Here is a 12,515-nt window from a genome sequence, read left to right as displayed (position 1 = left end):
TAAGTTCGGGGACTCGGGTTCACTTTCCTGCCACAACCACCGATCTTGACTAGAAGAAGCTGGATTGCGCTTTGAGAGCGCGGGTGTGAAGCCACCTAATGTCGCTGGCCTTGTCCCACAAGCAAGCGCCAGTGGCCACTCTGCTCCTGTATGGCTCCTGCCAGCGGACCAGCTTTTCTTTTACCGGCACGATCACCGATTGACGCTCTTCTCATCACTTCTCATGTTTTTCTTCTAAGCAGTTGCGAGTTGTTTACTTGAGCACGTTCTTCCGGTACTAACTCGCGCTCGAGCAAAATGCTTAGAAAAAAAAAAGTGCGCCGCAAACCAACAGCGAATCTAGTGTTTAGTCCAGTGAAGTTATGTCAACCTTTTGCTAGAAATACTAAGTTTTTGCTAGCAGTCGTGAGCATGGCTAGACTTATTTTTCTCTGGTTTCGGGGAGTTCCCCAACGTACGCACGTGGTTTTGGCGGAAACATGTCACGTGACTAGCTGTTACGCGACATGACGTGATTTTAGTAACACGTACGACTAGCTGCGTGGCTTATGGTGTTAACATGTCACGTGGCTGGCTGTTAGTGATGCCATTTTAGTCAACTGACTAGCCGTTATGTTTTTCATAGGAACATGCCACATTACTGGTTACGCGATTTTAGTCACGTGACTAGCTGTTACGTTGTCTTAAGCTTTAACATGGTTTCGGTGTGAGCATATTTCAAGTGACTAGGTATTCTGTGTTGCGTCATTTAGTTACGTGACTAATGTGGTTTATGGCGCAACATAAAGCGAGTTTAGCAATTACGCAATGTTGCGCGATTCCAATCACATGACTAGTTGCTACTGTTACTGATTTTAGTCACGTGACTAATAGTCGTTTTCCCATACGACTAAAACGTTACGTGATCTTTAGTTGCGGGATTTTTATACATGTAAGCACATGCTAGCAGTTATTTTAGCCATGTGACTAGTTACATGTTAGTCCAGCGAGTGTCACTTGATTTCGTCACGTGATCTTGTGCCATTATTTTAGCTCCGAGGGTAGTTATTACGTGATGGCACGTAATATTAGTCATGCAACAGACTCGCTCATCGTAGTTGTTGCATTCCACAGCAGACAAATCAGATTACGCATCTTTGGGAGCGAATCATAAGTTGTAGAAGACAAAGTGAGCACGTACCAGTTCATGGTGATCGTTTTTCTTTGCACTACCAGGCACAACGAAAAGCTTGACAAGCTCCACTGTTCAAAATCAAACTGGTACGAAATAAATTGAGTTATAGCGGATACATATGATATCGAAGCGTAAGTTTACTTAGGATATAGGCCAATGAACAGTCAGAATTATTGAAAATTAATTAAATAAGCTTATTGAATTGAACATACAGGGGTGAACGGGCTTTGGGCGAGAAAAGTAGCCTGCGCAGATAAGTTTGTGTAAGGAAAATATTTCTGCGGCAAAGCCAACTTAGGCTTTAGCAGTGTGTCAAATATACAGACAGTCCAGGCGCATTTATGCTGTCACTAAAAGGTTTCGTATCTAGTACAAGTTGCAATAGCATTGCCACGCATCTCGCCTGTTCTATGTGCGAGTAAAAGCATTGGAGGGTGGCAGCCGATGATCACTGCTCAAATGGATAGATTCATGTGTAAGTACAGCCGGTCGCAGTTGCACGCGCACCATCTTGACGAGTCAGCAGGAGACAATTTCTTTGTTTGCTGCGTTCTGCAGTGTTAGATGAGGCGATAGACTGCATGAAGGTAACTTCATTGCTCGCTGCATTGCTCGTGTTTCTTCACGCCAGCATTTTGTTTTACACCCAAGGTCACCCGAAGCACTTCTTGCAGTGCATCCATATGCAGGGGAAGGGGGTTAGGAATCCACCTTTCCTTTAACTGCCGTTAAGCAGCGTTCAACGTGCAAAGTTGGCTGGTAATCTTGGATGCCGTTTCACACAGATATGCGTGACCTGAGAGCGCTAATATGGAGCTGTGTAGCTTATTGCTACTGCATAGCAAAATATCTGAAATTCTAACAAAAACATTCGACCCCCCCCTTACCCCCACCTTCCGAACACCCATGGTTACACCAGGTTGAATGCTAAAGGGGTTAGCTGCTAGACATTCTTCGTATGACATTACAAATTGTTGCTATCGCATTAGTTTATTGCTCTTGAGGACAAACTGCGACTGGTTCCATGCTGACAAGAGGGTCTCTCGTCGGTACAGTGGTCTGTACTAATGCATGTACCTAACTAAATAAGTCATTGGTCATGTGCCACCGGCAACTCCTCGCTAATGGAACAAATTAAATGTAAGATGACACTGTCTGAAAGGGAATAAGCATACTTTAGGAACACTGGTAAAACCAGATTTAGCGGGAGGAAAGGCAAGTTAATTGATGCTGAACAGCCAGGACAGAGGTATGGAAAATAAAAACAGCAATGGAGGATCAACATCAACAGCTAAAGCCTTTTCACACTCATTAACGGGGCTTAAGCATCAACTATACCCATGGCTACAGCCACTTGGTTCACCTTCGTGATCATAGTGAGTCTTAGCTTTTGGTTTGTAGAAAGCTCTTGTGCTTGCTTAATGCATACTCAGCACAATTTTTCATTAAAATGCTACTTTGAAGCAAATAACTGTAAAAGACTGCTCTAAGTACGATTAGGCCCAATTAGCATAGCTGATGATTGATATGTGGGGTTTAACTTCCCAAACCACCATATGATTATGAGAGACGCTGTAGTGGAGGGCTCTGGAAATTTCGACCACCTGGGAGATTTGGCAGAGCTGTAACACCACTGAAAACAATGAAATGCTGTGCAGCATTTCACCAAACTTGAGCATTGCATCACTCTTATCATTTCTAAATGCATACAATTTGAAACTTTCTTATCTGTGGATTTATTGGGCAGGGACTTCTCTAGTTGTGGCCCGTAAAAAATCAACCAGTGACATATGCATCACATTGTGCGAAAATTTTGTAACAACATAGCTTAAAATTTTGTTCCACTATTTCATTAACAGAAAGAAAACACAAAATTGGCAGGAACAGGCTGTATTTCTCATTTAATAGAGAGGAAAAATGTACATCAACAGGTGGTTCTGTTGGGCTCTTTTTTTTTTCACAGTACACCGGTTTTCAATGTTACACACAGTTTTCTCCTTTTAACGGTAAGTTATTTACAGAATTTTAGAGCACAATAGAATTTGCTAAATGACACAAATGAAAAATGTCCTTTCCAGTAGGGTGGAAACTAAGTACCTCTAAATGCCACAGTCACCACCATCACAAACAGTAGCACCCACAGCTGGTTGTACCCATGACACAGAATATTTAATGACTTAGCAAACAGCATAAACTCGGGCCAATGTCATGAAAAGATGGCCCAGTTTTATGGACAGATTTCATTGGAACAATCTTCAGCTGCAGTGTTCTTGAGCGTCATATTGCAATGTAGTTGCAGCCCACAAATGGCAAGAATAACGACTGTGAGAGCAAATACCCGGCCGGTAGCCCTCTCCATTTCTTGACAGCAAGAAAATGAGCATAACAGTTACATGTACCAACAAAAATCATCAATTCACAGTATCAGAACAAATGCAGTGCTGTCAGCCTGAAAATCAGACTGATAGCCTGTAAACTTGATAAGCATGGCACCAAAACATTTACTATTCAGCATCAACAGTTGCCACCAAGCACTAATGTGTATATATGTTCTTTGGTAAGCACTCCTACACCCCATATAAAATTTCCGAGAGTGTTGGAAATGAAATTGCAGATCACAAGCAGTTTCTGTATTCAACTGTAGCAATACATTAGGCATTTTGTACAGGTCTAAGATCTTTACAATATGTAGAATTAAATATTTATGCACTATAGTAAAAAGCATGAAAAAATAAAGCACACAAGCAGCTAAAGCCACATAAACCTAGTTTTCAAAAGATAGCTGGCACCTCTAGGTACATATAGCTCACTAGTTTCCCCTAACATTTCAGAAAATGAGAAAAGTACAATGCACATTAACATTTTATATGTCACATACCTCAAACAGCAAGATTTGATAATTTCAAAACTTTTCAGGAAGTAAACACCAATAGAAACTTCACAGTGCTAACAACTAACATTGTTTACACACTGGATTGTGTACTTACAGAAGGAGACACAACCATGAATATAGCATTAATGCACTTACAATCAACAACATCAATATTTTTATAACTATGGCCAAAACATGGCTGCAAAACAAAAGTGCCCCATTTGTACTACCACAACGCCCTGCCATTTCTTTAAAATAACAATTTAAATAACTATATATACCTCATTTAGTACATGGCAGGCAACAATGGAAAGGCTGCTGTCACTTCACTTACTGCTCACAATTGCAGCTAAAGAATATTATATTAAATATGCAAGGAAGATATATTTATACATCCTATAACTTGATGATGTTGAAAGTTTTGCAAAATATAGTATAATTACACACTTTTACAGAAGGCATGCAGATATGTCTATGAACAAGCAGAGTAGAACTGTAGGTAATTGGGCAAGTCAATATAGATGATTGGTATTATACTAACAGCATGCACAGCTTTAAGGACTTAGGCACATTGTTAATTTATGCATAGTTCATTTCTCATATATTTGTGGTTTATAAGCGCCCTTCATTCGTTAGTCAGAAGTTGTCTCGTTTTTTGATAAGAAGTTTGATCCCCACAAGCAGCAAATAGTTTCTTTGTCACCTACTTAAGTTAAGTTCCCTTAACATCAAAATTACTAAACTTCAATTGATAACTACAAATTATAAGTGCACCCTATGCTTTCCTTGGCTTTCATACCCATTTGATGATTAGGTTGTGTTCAAAAAGAAACTAGCCACTTAATCACTTCCTCTTGAATCGTTTACTTCTTTCTATGTACTCCACCTGCTTGCACTGTCAGTATAGTATGTATGAGTAGAGTAACACATTTCAGCCATCAGTGACCACAGTGTAACAAGTCTTCTTGCAATTAAAACATAATACATCACACACTGGCAATCCAAATTATGCACAACAGTAGCTCAGTAAGCTAAGGTATAGCACTACTAAGTTGGAAGTCATGGGTTCCCATTATTGGTGGATTTAAATGGGGGCAAAATGCAATTACACCCATGCACTTAAATTTAGCTGCACCTTAATGAACCCCAGATGATAAAACTCTATTCGAAGTACACCAGTGTGGCATGTCTCATAGTCATATCATCACATCGTGGTTTTGGTAGTGAAAACAGTGCAAATAAGTCACACGCAAAGGACTACAAATACATAACGTGTGATTTGATGTAACACCAAACTGCACTGCTATATCAAGCCAAAATTTCATACACAGAGTTGCAGATGAAAAAAAAAAGTACCCTGTCAGCAGATGGAAGGAGTCGTCCATAACTCCACTATAAGTGCCACTTCTGCACTGCCTGCTATGTACGAAATGAGGTACAGTCATTGCATTGATATGTACAGTCGATCACGGGTATATCGAACTCAGATATATCGTATTGGCTATATCGAACAGACAAAAAATCTCCTTGAAAATCCTATGTAAAAGTATAGGAAACATGTGCATGCATATCGAACTATCATATGCTGGCGCATTCGATATATCGAACGCTTCGCCGCACTAGTGCCTTGACAATTTAGCCATGCAACGAAAAAATTAAGAACCCTCTTTGTGCGTGCGCGTCGAAACTATTTTTGCTTTCATGCATTCGAACATGCAATAGCCAAAAGCATAGCCTTCAATATCTGTTCTCACCTGCACCTCGTGGGTATTTCCAATCTCGAAGGCCATGCCTTTGCGAACTATATATCCCTGGCGGCTTTTTTCCTCGTTCTATGTTTTTACAAATGTTGCAGCTGCATGCTGTGAAAGCCTAAGTGCCATCACCATCGCCGAGAGCATGTTTTGAACCATGTTCTGGCTGGTTTTAACAGATTCAGCCACTATTTCCAGTTGCCCTTGTTGCTTTGTTTGTGTGTAGCTTTCACCGCTTTCACGCTTCCGACTTGTGATCACGGTGTGCACGATATCTGCTGATGCTGGTGACCATGGACGTGAAAAACAGAAGAACTTAGACTTGGCTATCAAAAACCAACATCATTCGGCGTGTGGAGGCTGGCGAAAAGAAGTCATTGGTCGCAGAAGCATTCGGCATTTCTCGAAGCACGTTAAGCACGATATTGAAGAACGAAGTCGATGTAAAGGCATAGGCTGCCCAGTCGTGCCATTCTTAAGCTTATCACGTGCGTACTCCTGCATACGACAAAGTTGAGAAGGTACTCAGAAGTACGACAAAGTTGAGAAGGTACTATACGCCTGCTTTTTGAAAACTCGGGCAAAAAACATCCCTATTAACGGACCGATGTTGATGGAGAAAGCGAAATGGTTTGCTGTAGTCTTGAGGGTCGATGATTTCATTGGTGGCACCAGCTGGCAAAATGCTTAAAAAACCGCTACGTCATCATTAGAAAAACCTTGTCCGGCGAAAGTAGAGCGACAAACAGCCAGGATACAAAAAAGTGGCTGTCCAAAAATGGCCGAAAATTCACGACAGCTTTTCGCCGTTGGATATTTTCAACGCCGATAAAACGGCGCTGTTCTGGCCGATGTTGACGAACAAGACGTTGGACTTGAAGGGGTCTTCCTGTCATGGGGGTAATATGAGCAAAGTGTGCGTTTCAATTCTGCTTGCAGTGAACTTGGATGGTTCTTGTAAGCTGCGGCCGTTTTTTATCGGCAAGAGCAAGTTGCTGCGCTGCTTCAAGAAACCGAAGAGCCTCCCGGTCCGATACGCTTTTAATAAAAAAGCGTGTGTATGACACGGGACCTTTTCTCCGAGTCAATCCGCGCTTGTGGATGCCAAATTGGAGAAGGCAGATCGCTACATTTGTCTTCTTGTAGACAATTGTTCTGCACACCACGTTGTTAGCCACTTGAAAAGAATCACTATCAAGTTTTTGACACTCAACACCATGGCAAGGTTACAGCCTTTTGACCAAGGCATTATCAAAGCACTTAAGGTAGGATACAGGCGACATCTGGTGCACGGCTCCCGATCAACCTTCGTTTGGAGGTCGAACTGAAAATCAACCTGCTCAGAACGATTCAAATAATGACTCGAGCATGGAACAATGTGAAGAAAACCACAGTCGTAAACTGCTTTAGTAAAGCTGGCCTATTAGAATCACCTGACCACCTTGGGAGCGATATGACAGCAGCCAGCGACCTATAATGCCTCGGCGACGACTTCGGCCAGCTCTCTGCGTTCGCAGGTGCCATCGCTGATGGGGCCACAGTGACCGATTTCATCAATGCTGATGGTGAGGTGCAAGCCATTTCAGACCGCACCGATGCGAAAATTGTGTCCGATGTCGCCGGTGTCGATGCGGCGGACCTGAGCAGCGATGATGATGCCGACGATGCGTCGAAGCAACTGTGCATCGCTGCAAAACGTTCGTCGGAATTCAGCCTCACTCGCTGCTACTGTGGCGCTATCAAAGGCACAGGACTAGACTATCTGAAGAGGCTGAACAATATTGAGAATGGCCTTATGAATTTCATGGCTAAAAATTAAGAGGCAATCTAAAGTCACGGACTTCTTTCATGCCAAATAAAGTGTAATTGTTCTCGTGCTTTTTTGTTAAATATTCCCCGCAAATAGGCAAGCTCCTGCCAGGAACAAACTCTGGAAACCGCTCCGAAACACGCACCGTTACAAGGCAACTCTTAAAGAGACATATCCTGCATTTCGAATTATCGATATATTGAACTATTTAGCAATCTCCTCTGAGTTCGACATATCCGGGATCGACTGTATAACAATGAAGCACAATCTTGTCCAAAATGAAGCACAAACCCACACTTGACAACAAATGCAGAAGACTTTGCTACATTACTGTGCTAAGAGTCCAAAGTTCATTTTCGTACCACCATAGTTACAAGATGCTCACAAGTCATGTATTGAAGCTGAAACAGCACTTCATTTTGCAAAAGTCTGAGCAGTTTCACAGTGCACCTCAAGAAAGTGAACCAAAAAAAAAGACAATCTAGACACCTCCACAATTATATACATTGCTAGGCAACTTGCATACAATACTTCAGTTTAAGAGCAGAGAAAAACAAAAACTAAAATATGAAAATGCACAAAAAAACAGTACATGGGATAACTTTCACCATAATTTATAGCTTTCCTGCCTACGCATTTTCTTGCCCTGTAATTAAGCTTTCTCACTTTGGCATACAATTTTACCTGTTTGTCACTATAGTAGTTTAAAAGTATAGTACACTGTAAAAGCCGATTTTCTAGTGATGAAATCCTTTGGGAATATTTATTTATTTCCACATATTAGCTGACACTGAACTTCCAATAAGACAAATTTTAAAGTTCCTGCGATTTATAGCAGCCGTTCTCAGATTAAGGGCCTGTTCAGCCATTTTTGGTGGCCCACAACACTCATGAGCCTCGTGACATGTCTAGTGGCAGCAGCCCCTTCCGATTTTTTTAATATGTTTTACTGCATAACAAGTTTGCATTACCGAGGATCTGACACGTTTATCCTTCTCAATGAGATGATTGTAAAGATTTTGTTAGTTTTTTGCGACATATGCATGCGATCATGCTTTTTCTCGGCTTGCATATTTGAACACCAAACATAGCTAGACAGAGGTCGAATGTCGTTGCAGACAGCACAACTTATTAAAGTGTTGAGATCAAATTGATGCGGCAGTTTTGTTTGACCATTCTATTCCATGTGAAAATAAAATGTGCCTATTTCATGCAGTACGTAGCATTAATTTATAACTCTCCCCTCCTCTCTTTTACTGCAAGGAGTCCCCCATCGGTTCCACTGGTTTACAAAGGGTCCCTGAAATATCCATGGCTGAGAACCGCTGCTTGAGAGTTCAGCCCTGAAGACAGCTAGCTAGCTTAGCGAACAGGTGGGAAACGCAATGCTCAGTGAATTTAGCTGTTGTCCTGACAAGTTTACCATAGTGACTGCCAGGATGAAGTACCGTAAAGAGGCCCTCCAACACTTTTCGAAGTAATCACAAAATGACCTCACTCTCCGAGTTTATTGGCTCATGAATTGACTGCTGCAAAAATTATTAGAATTTGTTAAGCACAAGCAAATTCATAGGGATTTGCCACATGCTTTCAGTTCTTATCCCCACTTATCGTCCCAATGAGCGGGGGGGGGGGGGGGGGGGGAGGGGTCTGCTACAAGAGGGAGACAAGCTAGGTCCCATATGTGAGCACATGCTATGAACTTGAGTTTTTTTGTGTGTGTAAAAAATGTGTGGCACCCGTTCAGTATGACCATGAGACCCTACGTGTCATTCTATATTGTGTCTAATTCTACCACTACAGAGCTTGGCTCAGGCATATTACAATGTCACGCAATAGCCGTAGTAACTACGCAGCTCATGGTGCTCAAACCAGCCAATGACTATAATCCAAATCAGTGTCATAAGCCAAATTGAGCTTATGGCATCACTTGTCAAGAGAAGAGTGAGCTATTTATAGCTGACTAAAAAAATTTATTGTGAATTCCATACCGTGTGCTGCATAATGTTTGAACTGCATGTTTGCAGGAGCCTTGACTTTCAATTGGCAGCATTTTCTGACATAGCTCAAAAAGTGTTATAAAGCCCCTTTAATTTTAAACGTGGATATAGAACGTCCTATGTCAATATAATAAGATATGAGTGCATGGTATGGTATCACATGAAAATTCCCCTAAGCACCTGCCAAAATACTTTGCGAAACTACCTGTGCTGTGTTGGCATAACTGCTTACCTGATATATATTATCTGTCAGGGCATTTCACATTTAGTATGAAATTTTATTTTATAACTAATGTGCAATTGCTTATAAACCCCCGTATTCAGAAAAGCTCCTTGACATGAATTTAACTTGCCAGCACCTTCAATACAGCGTTTTTGAAGTGCATTTGTGCTGCAAAAAAGGCAGTGGCAAGTCAAGTTCAAGTCAAGGGGCATTTCTGAATACGGGGGTAAGCAATCCATCACTCGCCAAACATTTCATTCATAAAAGAATATTTTCAATGTACTTTGCAGAGCAGGGGCTTTAACTAGGCTGTATGATATGCAAAACAAGATTAGGCACTGTACGGTCCAGGCTAAAGGGCTCACGCTAGCACCACGTAAAGCTGTGTGTAATTATGAAAGCGTAGAGTCACTCCACATAAAACTTACGCTAAAAGCTGATTTACTGGTATCTATGAAGGTCGGCATCACAAGGATCTATAACTAGACATAAAGAAGGTAAAACAAGCATCTTCAATACAGAATTCACTACCTGTATATAGAACCACTATATAATACATATACTATGATATAAAAGCATATAACAAAATGTTTTTGTTATTTACTATATACTTAGCAAAACAACAAGCCAAACAGATCAGCATGGTTTCCAGGGTTTTCAAACTTAATCTTTCTTGAAGAGAACAAGCAAATTTATAAAGAATAATAATGGTATCAAACTGAAGTTGCCGTGTTAAAGGACGTCTGCAAAAACAGACCTCGAGTGCAACAGCACATATTTTTAACCAACAAACAACTACAGGAAATTCACAACTGGGCCCTAGCAACATTTATGTCGAGCTTCCCACAGAGCACTAAAGTGTAAGGCACTAATTCTCTTAAGCCACCTTTTCAGCAAGCATAGCAAGGCATCCACATTTCAGTAGAGACAAACAGCTGGATGCATATAAGGTGACCCTGTGTGCTTATGGAAGCTCCCTAGTGAGGTTTCTGCATGAAGTGCTCAATTAGCAGACAGGCCCCTCTTTCTGCATGAAATGTTCATCCACTTTTTGAGATCAACTGTCCAACCTCACAACTCACAAAAAAACATAACATGAGATGTATGTGCACTACTTCATAAAAGGCTACATGAAAGACAACACTGAAGTGGAAAAAAAAAAGCCATAAATAATCTAGTAAAGTATTCATCTGAATAATGCAATTTTAGCTTGCTGCGACATGAACTCTGACAGCCAGCTTGTCATTTACCTATTTCTTTATGCAGCTTGCATTTGATAATAATGTCTGGGGGGAATTATATCATACAAATACATATTAAAAAAACACAGGATGCTGCTTGTCAAAAGATAACAAAAGCATTTTGATGCTTGCTCCACATATTTTTGGCATGAAGGAGGCTAAGGAAAGTGTGATATATATAATCATAACTCAATATCAAACAAAGTGCAGACAAATGCATTTCAGTCACAAAAAGCCCACTGTAGTAAAGACTAAGGTCACAAACACATGAGCACCATCTCTAACCAGCCATCGTCAGCTGATATGACTGCTGCGTTTGAGAACCTTTGAGGATGCTGGTTTGTATTTATACCATGCCACCTGTATCAGGATGGCAATATCGAGGGATACCTGAAGGCTGCCACAAACCCAGAACTGGAATGGCGCTGACCGCATAATGAAGTAGACAGTCTTAAAAACATCACCCATAGTCCACATGAGCACCATCTGGTTGCTGAAATGGACAAAACAGATACAAAGCATTAGGCATCATGTATCCCAGTTCAGAAAGCACACCTAGTTAACCAGATATGCTAAAAAATTAGTGCTTGGCAAAGTACAAAATGAGGATCAGGTCTAGACATAGCAGGACTTCTTTAATTTATGAAATGAAAGTTCATATAGCATTTACAGGGTTCGTAGAGAATGTTCGAATAAAAATTCAAGAAAAATTAAAAAATTTCAAGGCTTCTGAAGGCCAAAATTCAAAGAGAGGAAAAGCAAACTTTTTTCATGCATTTTAATATCATGTGATCGATTCTAAAACATCTTCCTTTTTAGCTGCAGTTTCTTGCTGAGCATTCTCCACCTCAGACTCCTTTTCTTTGGCTGTCTTTTGGAAGTCGTTCAGCTTGGCTCAAGGAGATGTCATTTTTTGCTTCGGTATCTTCACAATACGTGTCAACACATTGTCTTCTACAGTTCAATGTATTTTGGAGTTCGGACTTTTCTTTCCCATTTTTATTCTAGCGTTCTAAGCTCCAAAACAGATGCACTCTTGCTATTTCTTTTAGTCTTATTTTCCTCCTAGCATTCTCCTAATACTCACTGTATTGGTACCCTGTACTGACAGCTTCCTCTCTTTAGCTACTTGGACAGTGAGCCACTGATCTTTATAGCATCACAGTAAGTTGATTAAAAATACGAGACAATATTTGAAAATATGGACAACCGTGTTGTCCCCAGGGCTAGTATTGAAATGAGAAGTGAATAATGATATGCTGATTGCATGATGTAGGATATAAGTCCACACTTGTCAAACTTCACCTAATCCTATTTTCTATTGCAAATAAGCCATATGCAGAAATTACAAGGTGCTGTTTGGGGCACTGTCAAATTTACCATCTTGGCAGCTCTGATTGCTCCATAGGGCTACTGCTATGGCCTCTACAGAGTCATTACA

General features: G+C 40.8%; 1 protein-coding gene across 2 annotated transcripts in view; it reads right to left on the bottom strand.

Annotated features, from left to right (window-relative positions):
- Positions 1-3,048: 3,048 nt before the first annotated feature.
- Positions 3,049-12,515, bottom strand: part of LOC119177155 (solute carrier family 66 member 2) — a 59,246-nt gene continuing 49,779 nt past the window's right edge. For both annotated transcript variants that reach the window (XM_075878232.1, XM_037428554.2), the window contains one exon: positions 3,049-11,567. In XM_075878232.1, coding sequence (XP_075734347.1) covers positions 11,369-11,567 — 199 coding nt within the window. In that variant the 3' untranslated portion in view covers positions 3,049-11,368. The remainder of the gene's footprint in view (positions 11,568-12,515) is intronic.

Source organism: Rhipicephalus microplus, chromosome X, assembly GCF_043290135.1.
Source record: "Rhipicephalus microplus isolate Deutch F79 chromosome X, USDA_Rmic, whole genome shotgun sequence".
Classification (NCBI taxonomy): domain Eukaryota; kingdom Metazoa; phylum Arthropoda; class Arachnida; order Ixodida; family Ixodidae; genus Rhipicephalus; species Rhipicephalus microplus.
This window is presented reverse-complemented; position numbering and strand designations above follow the sequence as displayed.